This window comes from Callospermophilus lateralis, chromosome 7 (genome assembly GCF_048772815.1).
Source record: "Callospermophilus lateralis isolate mCalLat2 chromosome 7, mCalLat2.hap1, whole genome shotgun sequence".
Lineage (NCBI taxonomy): Eukaryota > Metazoa > Chordata > Mammalia > Rodentia > Sciuridae > Callospermophilus > Callospermophilus lateralis.
The window spans coordinates 3,582,261-3,596,416 of record NC_135311.1 but is presented as its reverse complement, the minus strand read 5'-3'; the positions used below and the strand labels follow the sequence as shown (position 1 = coordinate 3,596,416).

Genomic DNA, 14,156 nt, shown 5'->3' with positions numbered 1-14,156 from the left:
TAAGATTAGAATCCAAGTATTTTGGTACTCTAGCATCCTAGATATCCTAGTATTCTTTTGTAACACAATTTACAACTTCCTGGTTAGGCTGTTGAGAGTTGGGAAGACAAGTAATAATAGGGACACAACTGCTTTGGAGGAACCAAAGTTGCTCTATCTTGACCAGGGATGAAAAGGCTCCCCAAATTTACCACCCCTTCTCCTGGGATGAGGAAGGCCTGATATTTCTAGTCTTAACCCTGAGTAGGATGTGGAAAAGATCCTTGAAGTGTAAAAAATCCATGTCTTTCAGAGCAAGTCCTCAGACACCCTCTTCTGTGTAGTCTCGATGCAATCCATGTGACCACCATCCCAACTTTTATAAAATAAAAAATTCCTGCCATTATGCAATATAACTTTCTAGGAAGAGGAAATTTATTCACACAGAAACTTAAACATAAGCATTAAAACAAAGGCTTTTAATCAATGAATCTCTAACTTCTGAAAACAAAAAACTATTCTTAAAAATCTTTACAAAAAGCATAAAGTATATTAAAACCACATGTGTTTAAAGAGAACTTCCCCTTTTTAAGGCTGTTTCCTTAGAATATATGAATTTTGAACCTCTGATTTAGAAGAACCTCATGAAAGTATAAAAACCTTTTCGTATTGACAACAGAGGCAGAAGAATCAACAGCAATCATGCATCTTTGTGACCAGAACTAACAAGATTGGCCTGGTCTGGTTATTGTAGATAGTTCTGATGAGTGGGATCTCGCTTGTCTTCAAGCTATTTTCTATCCAATGGTATTAGACTAAAATACTCAAATAAAACAATATTAGCCACTAGCACTTACCAAAGGAATGATTGATCACTTCAAATAAGGCAAAGTAATTCACTGTCGTACTGTCCATGCCAACCTTTGCTGCAATAGCCTGAAGTTTAAGCAGGAGAGAATGGTTTCAGGAAAAATAAATCAGACAATGAACGCATGTGAAGAGGGGAGTGGGGAGAGGGCAGCCCATTTTGGTTTCATAAAAACTATCTGGTTCAGAGTTATCTTTTTATTTTGTACTTATTTTACACTAAGCTATATCCCTAGCCTCCCCCCGCCATTTATTTATTTATTCATTTATTTACTTAGAAATAGCATCCTATTAAGTTGCTGAGAATCTCACTAAGTTGCTGAGGCTGGTCTTGAACTTGTGATCCTCCTGCCTCAGCCTTCTAAGTTGCTGGGAGTACAGTGTATGCCTGTACCACCATGTCCAGGCAGAGCTATCCTCTGTAAGTGTACATGCACACATGTATACAGATATATCAAGAAAAGGGAAAAAAATTCCTTTATTTAACCCAGTTGTGATCTGAGTTTCTCCTTTCCAATACAAGGTAGTAACAGGTTTTTTTTATATATCAGTTTTCCTATGAAATATTACACAAAGATCTTCTTAAATATCTTATAAGAAATGTACTTGGTAAGTACATAAAAATTAAAAATGTTGTGACAAGAGGCATATTAAACAAGGATCAGTCCTTCTCTCCAGGAACTAAGGTCTTAACATGACAAAAAATAAATCGAAAGATTCCATGTGCAATAAATGAAAATTGAAATTACATACAAACAACAAAGCAAAAAGTAAATAGTAACAAAATCCCTTTTTAAGATCAATCCTAATATAAATAAGGTATTAACTTAACAAGATAAAACTGCTGACTATTAGTACCCCAGTAAAGCAAACATAATTATATCCCTTCTTCTCCTATCTGTTCGAATATCAAGCCTAAGTTCATCACTGATGTATTATGGGAACTGGGAATTAAAATACCATTTTGTACTGAACTGAATAGAAACCGAAATGCACTCAAGGTTTAGAAAATATCTTCTAGCTAAAAGTATCAGTACTAGCACAGGAGAAAAAGTATTTAAAAAAAACAAAAAACAAAAAAAAACCACCTAGGCCTAAATATTTTCTGATATGTGGACACTAACCCACAATGGAGGTTGGTGTGGGGGGGACAGAGGTAATTTGGGCTAAACAGAGGGGAGTGAAGGGAGAGGAGGGGGCATGGGGGTAGAAATGATAATAGAATGAATCAGACATTATTATAGCCTATGTGCATACATGATTACATGACCTGTATAACTCTACATCATGTACAATCAGACAAATGAGTAGTTATACTCCATTTATGTATGATGTATCATAATGCATTCTACTGTCATGCATAACTAATATATCAAATTAAGAAAAAAAAGTGTGTGTATATATATATATATATATATATATATATATATATATATATATATATATAAAACCTAGGCTTAAAAAATTGAGAAAAGCAAAGAAACAAAACAAAGAAGCATTTTCTTGGCAATTACTCCATCATTGTATAATTTTCAAAATTGCCTATTTTTATTTTTATATATTCTATATTTGTCCTTTGTCATGATATACAATAGATGAATAAATGTATGAGAAAAATATATTTTTGTTTGCTATAAAGGAGAAATAAGCACAGAGACCCAGAAACCTGCTTGTCTCACTGAAAATCCTGATAGTTAGGTCTAAAGGCATACAAAAGGCCTACAAGCAAGGATTATACCCAGCACATGATCTTTAAATACCATTTCTCACTAAAAAGAACCAAGATTCCTTAGAGAAATGACTTATTATAGATCTAGGATAAGAAATGTACGAAGATGAGCACAGAATATCTTGTTATACCAAAAAAGGAAGAATGACATCATAAATTAATGGATTGCATCAAGAATAAACAGTTGCAGGTATGAAGGAACATCCATTGGCCAAAAATGGACTCGTTTGCCAGGCACGGTGCCTGAGCCTGTAATCCCAGCAGCTTGGGAGACTGAGGCAGGAGTATCCAAAGTTCAAAGCTATATTCACTAGCAAGGATCTCAGCAATTTAGTGAGACCCTGTCTCTAAATAAAATACAAAAAAGGACTGGGGATGTGACTCAGTGGTTAAGCACCCCTGAATTCAATCCCTGGTACCAAAACAAACAACAACAACAACAACAACAAAAACAACCCAGAGGAGCATCAAAGAAATAATACATGATTAAGTCACAGCTAATTTAAAAACCTACATGACATTAAAAAATAAAATGTGGGGCTAGGCTGTGGCTCAGTGATAGAGTGCTGGCCTGGCACACATGAGGCACTGGGTTTGATACTCAGCACCACATAAAAATAACATAAAGGTATTGTGTTGTGTCCATCTACAACTAAAAATATTTTAAAAAATTAAATGCAATGCGGATGCTAATTCACAATAAAGAGGAAGCTAGGGAAGAATAGAGTTACTTTAGATTAAGTAGAGGGGAATAAAGAGAGGGGAGGGGGTATAGGAGTAGGAAGCATAGTAGAAATAAAGAGACATTACTACCCTATGTACATTGATGTATCCATCAAAGTGCATTCTACTGTCATGTATAACTAATTAGAACAAAAAAATAATCATAATAATAAAATAATAAAATAAAATGTAGCAATCATCTCATTGGACATCATTGGAATCAAGTAGGGTCCCAATTCTTTACATTCAAAATTGTCAATAAAAGAAAAGAATTAAATATTTATCCTTTCCCACAAACTGCATTTAGGATAACTAAACAATCTTAGTTGCTAATAAAAAGATATGTACAAAAGAACTTTAGTGACCTAGAGCGGTGGTGCACACCTGCAATCCCAGGGGCTCCAGAGGCTGAGACAGGAGGATCGTGAGTTCAAAGCCAGCCTTAGCAAAATCGAGGTTACTAAGCAACTTAGTGAGACCTGCCTCTAAATAAAATACAAAATAGGGCTAGGAATATGGCTCAGTAGTGGAATGCCCCTGAGTTCAATCCCTGGTACCAAAAACCAAAAACCAAACAAACAAAAAAAGAACTTTGGCTATATAAAGAAATGAGATAATTAGAAAACCAGAACTATGCAACCTTTATGAAATCATTGGTTAAGGCAAAAATTCTGGACTCACTCATTTGATAAAAGAACAACGGGCAATTTTACAATGGAAAAATCAGATTACCACTAAACCTACTGATTATTCTTGTTACTACTAAAAGTGGGATAACCACATATTGTGTACTGCCTATTGTGAAGTAATGATAATATATTACACTAATTATGGTATTTCTACCAAAAATACAGAACCTGAAACTAATCAAGCCACTAGAACAAAACTCATTTATAGAAAATATAGGCAGAAAGAAGGACATATTAAATGACACTACTAAGAAACAAACAGATAAATTCAGAATGTGGAACATTCCACAGGACACTGACCCAATTTCTGCAATAAAATAATGGTGTGAAAAAGGTTGGGGAGGCCAAGGGGACTGCTCTATATTAGAAAACCAAACAAACATGTATATCAAATGTGATATAAGAACCTTGTTTAGATCCAGATTTTTAACAAACGAACTGTAAATATTCACTTCAGATAAATAGAAAAATCTGACTTTGGAAAGAAAATGGTGCTAATTTTTTAGGTCTTATAATGTTGTGCTTATGTAAGAAGAATATTCATATTTTTTAGATGTATATTGAAGTACACATAGGTCTAATAATATGGATTTTGCTAGGAACCCTTAAATGTAAAGGAAAAAAGGATATATAGTAAAAATGTGGCAAAATCTTGATAATTATTAAACGTTAAGTGGTGAGGACTGGGAATGTAGCTCAGTGGTACAGCACTTGCCTAGTATACACAAGCTTTGGGGTCAAACCAAAGGACTGCAAAAAAGGAAGGAAGGAGGATTTTTAAAAAGAGTATATGGATGCCAAGTCCAGTGGCACATGCCTATAATACCACAGACAGGGGAAGCTGAGGTAGGAAGATCACAAGTTCAAGGCCAGCCTCAGTAACTTAGCAAGACCTTGTCTCCAAATTAAAAAAAAAAAAAAAAAAATCCTAAAAAGATAGGGATGTAACTCAGTGGTAAAGCACTCACAGATCCAATCCCCAGCACCTAAATAAATAAACAAATAAATAATATAGTATATGGAGAATTTTTACAATTCTATTTTAATATAAGTAAAAAGAATAGTAAAATCAAAAAAAGGAGGGGCATTAGCTCCTATACCTTGGGATATTTACGTACTATTTTTTTCAAGAAGGGCAAAATTCTTTTACATTAATAACAATAATTTAATAAATTGATTATGTACCTGACACTCTATTCACTTCATATGTATTAATTCATTTAATTTATGTTTCTTAGTTTCACACTATCCAATGTCAGATCAATGTGTTCAAGTATGACTTACCTGATATACTTGGTCTGTAGTACTGTTCTTTTTAACTCTGACAGTAACTGTTGTTCCATCTGGTAATGCTACTCTCAGCTCTACATCAGACACACCATTGTAGTTCTGGAGAAAAAGACACAGAGAAAGAATTTATGACCCAGTATAAATCCTCACTCTCCCTGTAACATGTTAGCTAAACAATAGACATGTGATGGAGAGGAAGTGAGTTCCAATAAAAAGGGGAAAATGACATCTTAAAAGTCAATATATTTACAAGTCGTAAAACTGACTTCAGACTGCAGCAGAAGTTAACCTTTAAGATGAAAAGGGAAAAAAGAAGCATATTGAAGCCAATGTGTTCACATTTCAAAACAGACAACCGTGTGAAGCAGTCTAGGTCAAACACAGATGAGATTTTTGGTTCACTTCTGTCACCCATTCAGAATTCACAAATGAGAAAGAAAACAACTGAAAGCAGTAATTCCAGCAAATATTCTCTGGTCTTAAGAGTTAAGAATATAGTCTGGCTCAAAGGGTTTCTATCCTAAGTTCCTTTCTGAACTCTGAAATAATCGGGACAATTTTTAAAAATTTTTTAAAAATATTTTTATGTATATTTTTTCATTGTAGATGAACACAGTATATTTATTTATTTTTATGTGGTGCTGCGGATCGAATTCAGTGCCTCACACATGTGAGGTGAGCGCTTTACCACTGAGCTACAGCTTCAGCCCCATGTTTAAATTTTTTAATTGTAGTTGAACACAATATTTTATTTATTTATGTTTATGTGGTGCTGAGGATTGAACCCAGGGCCTCTCACGTGCAAGGTGAACGCTCTACCGCTGAGCCACACACCAGCCCCTAATCAGGACATTTTTAAAAGGAAAAATGGGACTTGGTTCTGAACTAGTTTAATGCCCAATTTTCTTCTAGCAAAGAGTAAACAATTCTTATTCTCTTTAATTCAAAACAAATACTTACGGGGTGTGTGTGTGTAGCTCAGTGGCAGAGTGCTTGCCTAGTATGTGTGAAACCTTGGGTTTGATCCCTAGCACCAAAAATTTAAAAAATAATAATAATAAAATAAAATAAAATCACCTCATACTGATTTTAATGACTAATCTGTTTCTTTTAACAAATGTTTGACCTTGTAATTTTTAAAAAAGTAGTTTTATTAGATTTTGATGGACCTTTATTGTATTTACTTATTTATATTTTGTGCTGAGAATCAAACCCAGTGCTTCATGCATACTAGGGTAAGCACTCTACCACTGAGCCACAATCCCAGCCCTGACCTTGTAATTTTTATTAGAGATAAATAACTATTTAGCAATCAGTCCATCTTCATTCACCACTTTTTAAAAAATTACTATTCATTGCCTAAAACATCCCAAGAATTACAGTAGTCTCCGTTACTCCCAGTGGATGACAGAAGGATAATACTAAATCCTATAATGCCTTTTCCTTCTTCATTATTCACTTATCATGCATTGTGGTCATACCTTTTGCAGTTTGAATTGCCACCTCAAAACTAGCATGAATTTTCCTTCTTCTTCCTTTTTTCTGCTACCAGGGATTGAATCCAGGAGTGTATAACCACTGAGCCACATCCCCAGCCCTTTTTATTTTTTTATTTTGATACAGGGTCTCCCTAAGTTGTTGAGGCTGGGCTGAAACTTGTGATCCTCCTGCCTCCACCTCCCAAGTTGCTGGGATTAAAAGCATGTACCATCAAGCCCAGGTTAGCATAAATTTCCTTTTCCTTCTTCATAATTGATATCTTTGATAGATGATTCATTCTTACCCTAGACCTTAGCAACCTTAGGATATGATTTTTTAAAAATGTTTCTTTATTGTGAAGAACTTTTACCTTTCAAACTTAAAGAAAGCACTCTATGACTCCTTTTAGATATATCTGAATTGCTAGCATCACCACTCCTATAAAATAAGGATTACGTGCATATAGGCACTATGATATCCGGGCACTCAATCTGATAATTTACCCAGCTCCTAAGTGGCTCATAGGCAGGTGGCATATACAGAGTGCATATGCTAGACAAAGGATGATTTAGATCCCAGTGGCACAGGCTTCATCATGCTACTGGGAATAGCACACAATTTAAAACATATGACATGTTTATTTCTGGAATATTATATTTAATATTTTCAGAACATGGGTGACCACATGTAACTGAAACTGTAGAAAGCAAAACCATGGATAAGGGGGACCACTGTACTTAATTATAAGCCCTTATCTAGAAGAAACTCAAGATCTAATTGGAAATAAACAAGGCATATACATATGAAATAACTAGTGAATGATATATTAGTATTACATATTCATTCTTCTACTCAATTAATATTTATTAGGCACCTACAACATGCTTAATGCTGTGGTAAGGCACTGTAATATAAAGATGATCAAGATTTAGCTCTTACCTACAGGTAGCTCACACTCTTGTAAGCTAAAAATATAAAGTGACAAACTGATTATATGTATAAAAATTAGAGAATGAGATAGCAAGAAGATAATAACTGAGTGGTACTGACTGCAGAAATTCTTCATGAAATGAAAAATTGATGACCTGACTCATTAAGAAGGCTTCAACGAGAAGGTAGACCTGACACCAGGTCTTAAAGGGTAGATAAGCAGGATATGTATGGAAAAGAGGTAAAAGAAATAGTCATTTGGAGAGTTTATTGAAATCCAACCCATATTTGATATCTTTGACTTATTTTTCCCCCTAAGGAGCTAAGAGGAGAACAATTATTAAAGGGAGTATTCACCTACCTCATCTGACTCTGACAGGAACTCCTGCATGATGTCACTCTCACCAATGACTCGTATTGAACACACTGGAGAAAACAAAGACAGAATCTAGCAAAAGGCCCCAAAATCAAGAACATAAGATCAAGAACATAGGAAGATTTAAAATCAAATCATTAGTGACAAGCAATGAGAAGGCAGCATGTACCCTGGTGTATGAGATTTTTTTAAAAATATTTTTTTAGTTACAGATGGATGCAATATCTTTATTTTGTTTATTCATTTTTATGTGGTGCTGAGGATCGAACTCAGTATCTCACATGTGCGAGGCAAGTGCTCTGCCACTGAGCCACAACCCCAGCCCCCTGATGTATGAGATTTTTAAGACATAACATATATTCATCTAATTATGATCTAGAACAGAAGAATAATAGAAAATAAAAAGTGTTGCTAAAAATATTAAACATATCAAAAAAGAAAAAATTAAAGTACAGAAAATCTACTGTGCAGTTTTGTATGAACTATTAATGTCCAAAACAACAGAACATGAGGGAAAAGAGACAGTGGAAAAGAAGGGTCAATTAAGAATAATCCAAATAAAAAACTGAAACACTAGAGAAAAAATACCTATTTGGCCTAGGAACAGGTCAGAGAACAATAAACTTTTAACTGAGTATTAAGCTGAGCACATCATTTCACCTCACTGACGTTAGCTTCAAAACAATAATTAAAAAAAAAAAAAAAACAAAGGGAGGAAGAGCAAGGGAGGGAGGGAAGAAAAAAGGATGGGAGAGCAAGGGAGGAAAGGAGGAGAGAAAGCAGGCATGTAGATAGCTAATCATCTAAATCTAAGAAAGTTAATTTCCTGACACTCTCAAGAGGATGGTAAATTACACTGATGATTTTACTTCATTTAAAAAAAAAAAAAATGCACCCTTTCTCATTTCCCTAGGGCTGTGTTGGAGAGGCCAGTTCATGTTAGGAAAAGCTAAAAACAGATGAGGAGTTCCATTACCTTCTGTGGGGGAAATGATTTTTCTTCAAGGATAAGGATCCCTACCAAAGTTTTAAAAAAATTCAAGTAGGTCAATTAGTTCTTACACAAGGACATAAGGACACAGAATTACTAAACATCACATATGGCCATTATTCTGTTCAACTAATATTTTAAAGCAAGACCTACTGCACAGCTAGAAAGTAAGGTAACTCTATAATGTAGCAAGGCCAGGCCTCTTCTGTTTTGGAGCCACAAGGTGAACTACCTCATTGAGGAGACCTGTGTCATTTCTCTGCCTTTCTAGAGAAATAAATATTTATTTATTTATTTTTTTAGAAATAAATATTTTGACATTCATATCCATAGACTCCCAATGTATCACTTGGAAGTTCTGAGATAAAAACTTGCAATAGTTCTGCTTGCTTAGAAGGGGACTTTTGGATTACTTCAGCAAATCTACCCATGAATACTTATAAAAGGAATAAGGCATTTTCATGTAGGATATGCTAGTGAAACAAGAATCATTTAAATGAAAACATCTTAATACTGCTCACTTAGTCCCCAAATTAATTTAGTATATTGATACATCCATTTCTATGTGTTTGCTGGCAAATAGTATGATCCTATAAATAAGGTCCATTAAGGACCATCAATGCTTCAAAAACAAATTATTTGTTTTTCTGTTGTTAAGGGCTCAATGAGCCATTAAAACAAGCTACTAATCACTGTGCTGGACATTTCAGTTTTCAAAGCTCAGATCATTCAACTCTCATAGTCAGAAACTTGACTCACTTTGACTACTGAGTTTCAAGAAACAGCCATGCAGTACAGTAGTTGCACTATCTATACTAGAACTTATGTCTATTCAGGATGGTAGAGTTTAATAGGCTAGCTTACCTTTTTCTAGATATTCTTCCAACCCCCGACGTCGAGCATCTAACTGCTGTTCTGATAATGAGAATGGCCACTTTCCTGGAAGTCGAGGGAATGTAAAATTGGCAAACTCTCTCTTCAGGTTCTGGTGTAGGATGGCAAACTCCCGGTACCGCTTAGAACACAGCTGCCTCCCTGCCATGTAAACATTGTACACCTGGTGAGGGAGAACAAAGAAAAGCCTACTTACTATAAATTAAATCACAGAATCATCTAACATCAGGCTCGATGGATATTGTTTAGGTGGTATTTCTATGCACTTAACAGAGACTATGTTAGAGACCATTTTAAAACAAGACATTTTTTTAAAAATATTTGTTTTTTAGCTGTAGGTGGACACAATAACCTTTTATTTTATGTGGTATTAGGATTGAACCCAGCACCTCATGCTTGCTAGGCAAGTGCTCTACTGCGGAGCCACAATCCCAGCCAATTAAAACAAGACTTATTTTTAATAAACATGCCAAAAGCTGTATGTACAAAAGAGAGCTACTATCTTCAAGGAGGATATGATCTTATTTTTGAAGATAAAATTACCTCCATTATACTCTTAAACATTTTCAAAGGCAATTATCAATTTTTAAGCGTGGATAGTATTTTTAAGCGTGGATAGAAGCTATCATATCAACCATGTTCATCAATCCCTTCCTTTTTTCTTCCCCCACCTCTTGTTCTGCCCCATTTCTATTTATTTTTTCTTTGAGACAGGATCTCACTATATTCCCAGGCTCTGGGCTCAGGTGATCTTCCTGCTTCAGCCACCTGAGTAACTGGAACAACAGGCATATGCCACTGGGCCTGACTGCTTTTCTTCTTATGGTTGTTGCTTTGTTTTTGCATTTATATATAATTCTTAAATTTTTATCTTTTATTTTAGCTTTTACAGGTATTTTAATTCTATATAAACAGAGTATCATGTTGAGAGTTTGGAGATTCTAGCAGGGGAGCAGTTACTGATGCTGATTTTTTTTTTCTTTGTTCTAATTAGTTATACAAGACAGCATAAGGCATTTTGATTTATCATACACAAATGGAGCACAGCTTTTCAGTTCTCTGGTTGTACATGATGTAGAGTTCACCATTTGTGCAATCATACATGTACCCAGGGTAATGATGTCCAACTCATTTCACCAACCCATGCAGTCTTGACCAAAGAACAACCCTTCTCTCTCAGGGAAGGTCATCTTCTTCAACTAATTGAAGATAATAAAGTAGCTTCAAGAGGGACACACATGGAGTGGTAAGGGGACAAGGGGACAGTTGTCAGCCAGCTCAGTCAAATCAATCCTGGCAACCAACGAGACAGCCAGATCGCCCTTACAACCCAGAGTACCACAATGAATGAGACGTCTAGGGATTTACTCTTAGCACTTAACATTAGTCTACATCCACAGTGTTAATATCTTTGTCATTTCTTCCATCTTCCATCTTCCATGGCATTTTGTTGTATGCATACATCATATTTCTTTCTTTTTAATCAGTTCTCTGAATGATGAGAGTTGGGTTGTTTCTGACTCTCTGCTATTCATTGTGAATAATGCTGCCATATGCATTTGTATACATGCTTCCTGTTGTACACACGGAAGAGATATTCTTAAGTACACTACCTGAAAGTGCAACAACAGGGTTAAAATATATATGCATATTCTACTTCAGGATATTAATGTCAAACTGTAAGCTAGAGTGGTTGCACCAATTTATTCCCCTTTCAGTAGTGTATAAAAAGATCCTTTCAATTTTTGCTAACGAAAGGGTGTGAAAAGTTATCTTTGTGGTCCTAAATTTCCTTAGTTATTAAAGATGCCAAACATGTCTTCCTACATTTATTGGCCACACAAGTTTATTTTTTGTAAAATACCAATTCATGTGTTTTACCTGCTACATACCAGATATTTGTGCTTTTCCATGTATTTGTAGTTTTTCTGTTTGTTTGTTTTTTCATTTTGTTTTTCACACAGAGTCTTGCTATGTTGCCCTGGCTGCTCCCAAACTCCTGGGCTCAAGCAATCCTTCTGCTTCAGCCTCCAAATAGTGGGGACTAGGCATACATCACCATGTCCAACTCTATATGTTCCGACATAATCTTTTTCAGTTATGTGTATTGTGAATATTGTCTCCAACTTGTCACAAGCACTTTCAGTTTATTTAAAAGAAATTTTGAATTTTAAAGATCTCTTACTTAATAGTTTAAATTTATCAATCTTTTTTCATAAATAACTATTGTATCTTAAAAAAAACTTTTTTTCTATCACCAAGATCTAAAAGCTACACCAATATTTTCTACTAAGAGCTTTAAATTTTTTATTTTGTCATTTAAGTCCTTAATCCATTTGGAATTAATTTTCCTATAAAATATAAAGTAGTGTTTCATTATTTCTTTTAAAGTCAAGAATATTTAAAAATCAATTTCTTTTTTTAAAAATATTTTTTAGTTGTAGACAGACACAATACCTTTATTTTATTTATTTTTATGTGGTGCTGAGGATCAAACCTAGTGCCTCACACGTGCCAGGCAAGCGCTCTACCACTGAGCCACAACCCCAGCCCTAAAAAAATCAATTGCAAATTGAATTATCTCCAATTTTAAATATTCTGTTTTTACAAGAAAATCCCAATCTGGAAACTTCCAGGTGGTCTGTAACTAACCTCTCACCATAAACAAATAGAAAACTAGACGCAAAACAGGAAATAACTATTTTTCAGACACTGGGCAACTGGCATCTAAGAACTGTGGTCCCTGAGAAAATGGAAACAAGCAGAGGCCTACTATATATAATCTTAGCTTTCTGGTTAGAAGTAACTTCTAAAGCATATCTCAGGGAGGATCACCCAAACTGAATTTGGCAACTTCACTAGGTTTAATAGACAGACTGGAGTTCAAGGAGGCCAAAGTAGCTAGAATTAGCAAGACTGAACATCCAAGAAAGAGCTAAAGAAAGGAAGAACTCGAAAAAATCCTCACTGGGTCACCTTGAATTCTGACTGAATTAACAACCTAAGGAAAGAACTATTATGAGGTAAGGGACTGTAAATGAACAACTCTCAGAGTTCCAACAGAATTATGGAACCATTCAACTTTCCTCCAACCAGAATAAAAGCACCTCCCTGTGGGACTGAGGATGTGGCTCAAGCGGTAGTGCGCTCGCCTGGCATGCATGCGGCCCGGGTTCGATCCTCAGCACCACATACAAAGATGTTGTGCCTGCCGATAACTAAAAAATATATATTAAAAAATTTTCTCTCTCTCTCTCTCTCCCCCCCTCCCTCTCTCTCCTCTCTCACTCTCTCTTAAAAAAAAAAAAAAAAACACCTCCCTGAGTCTACATGGAATTCATAAGGGGAACTCAAATAGGCCATGGTTTAGGGGCTAGCTAAATTAATTCTAGAGAAAAACTACTCTAAACTATCTTAAAAGCTTAAAAACGAACACTGAAACGACCAGAGTAATCTGTAAGTAACTTATTGCATGCCAGGGAAAGGAAAAAAAAAAAAATCAAACTCTCTTCAAAGGAATATAAAAAATCTAGGACCAATGCATGATAGCAAACAAAAATTACCAGTCTTATAAAGAAGAAAGAAAATTTGGCCTGTAATCAGGAAAAAGAGTAGAAACAGACTCAGAAATGAGAGAAACAAAAAAGTTAGTAGGATTGGAGTAGTAACTCAGTGGTAGGGCATTTATGAGGCCTTGAGTTCAGTCCTCAGAACCAACCCTGACCAAAAAAAAAGGCTGATAGATGAGGACATTAAGCCGCTCTCAGTCTGCTTCTGCTTCTGTTTGAGATTTAGAAAGCTGAAAGACGAGCACTTCCACCATAGGCACAAGGATACATCCCACTTTTATGCAAGTCTTTTCCATGGGCTTCTCCTATGCTCACAAGAAAGACTAAATAATACAAAATATTCTGTACTTCTAAGGAGAGACAAGAAACCATTATTAGGTCCTGGTTCCCATACTGATAAGAAGAGGTCAATTATAGCCGGGGAGGAAGTAGCAACTCTTTTCCAAGGGAACCATATATACAAGGATGTGACAGTTTAGCTACAGTAAGGAGAAAGGGCAGAAGAACTAAGAAACAGAGACACAGACTCCACCTTAAACTAAAGCTAGGCCAGACAATATCTACCTCTACCGTGAATCTAGCCAAAATCAAAATCAAGAACATTCTACCAGTGGCAGGGGAGGAGAATGTGGAGAGATAA

At 35.4% G+C, this 14,156-nt stretch overlaps 1 protein-coding gene across 3 annotated transcripts in view; it reads right to left on the bottom strand.

Annotated features, from left to right (window-relative positions):
• Positions 1-14,156, bottom strand: part of Snx27 (sorting nexin 27) — an 83,734-nt gene that overhangs the window by 28,757 nt on the left and 40,821 nt on the right. For all 3 annotated transcript variants that reach the window (XM_076861901.1, XM_076861900.1, XM_076861902.1), the window contains exons 3-6: positions 9,918-10,110; positions 8,048-8,112; positions 5,272-5,376; positions 837-915 (exon numbers count right to left, since the gene is read on the bottom strand). In XM_076861901.1, the coding sequence (XP_076718016.1) occupies positions 837-915; positions 5,272-5,376; positions 8,048-8,112; positions 9,918-10,110 (442 nt within the window). The remainder of the gene's footprint in view (positions 1-836; positions 916-5,271; positions 5,377-8,047; positions 8,113-9,917; positions 10,111-14,156) is intronic.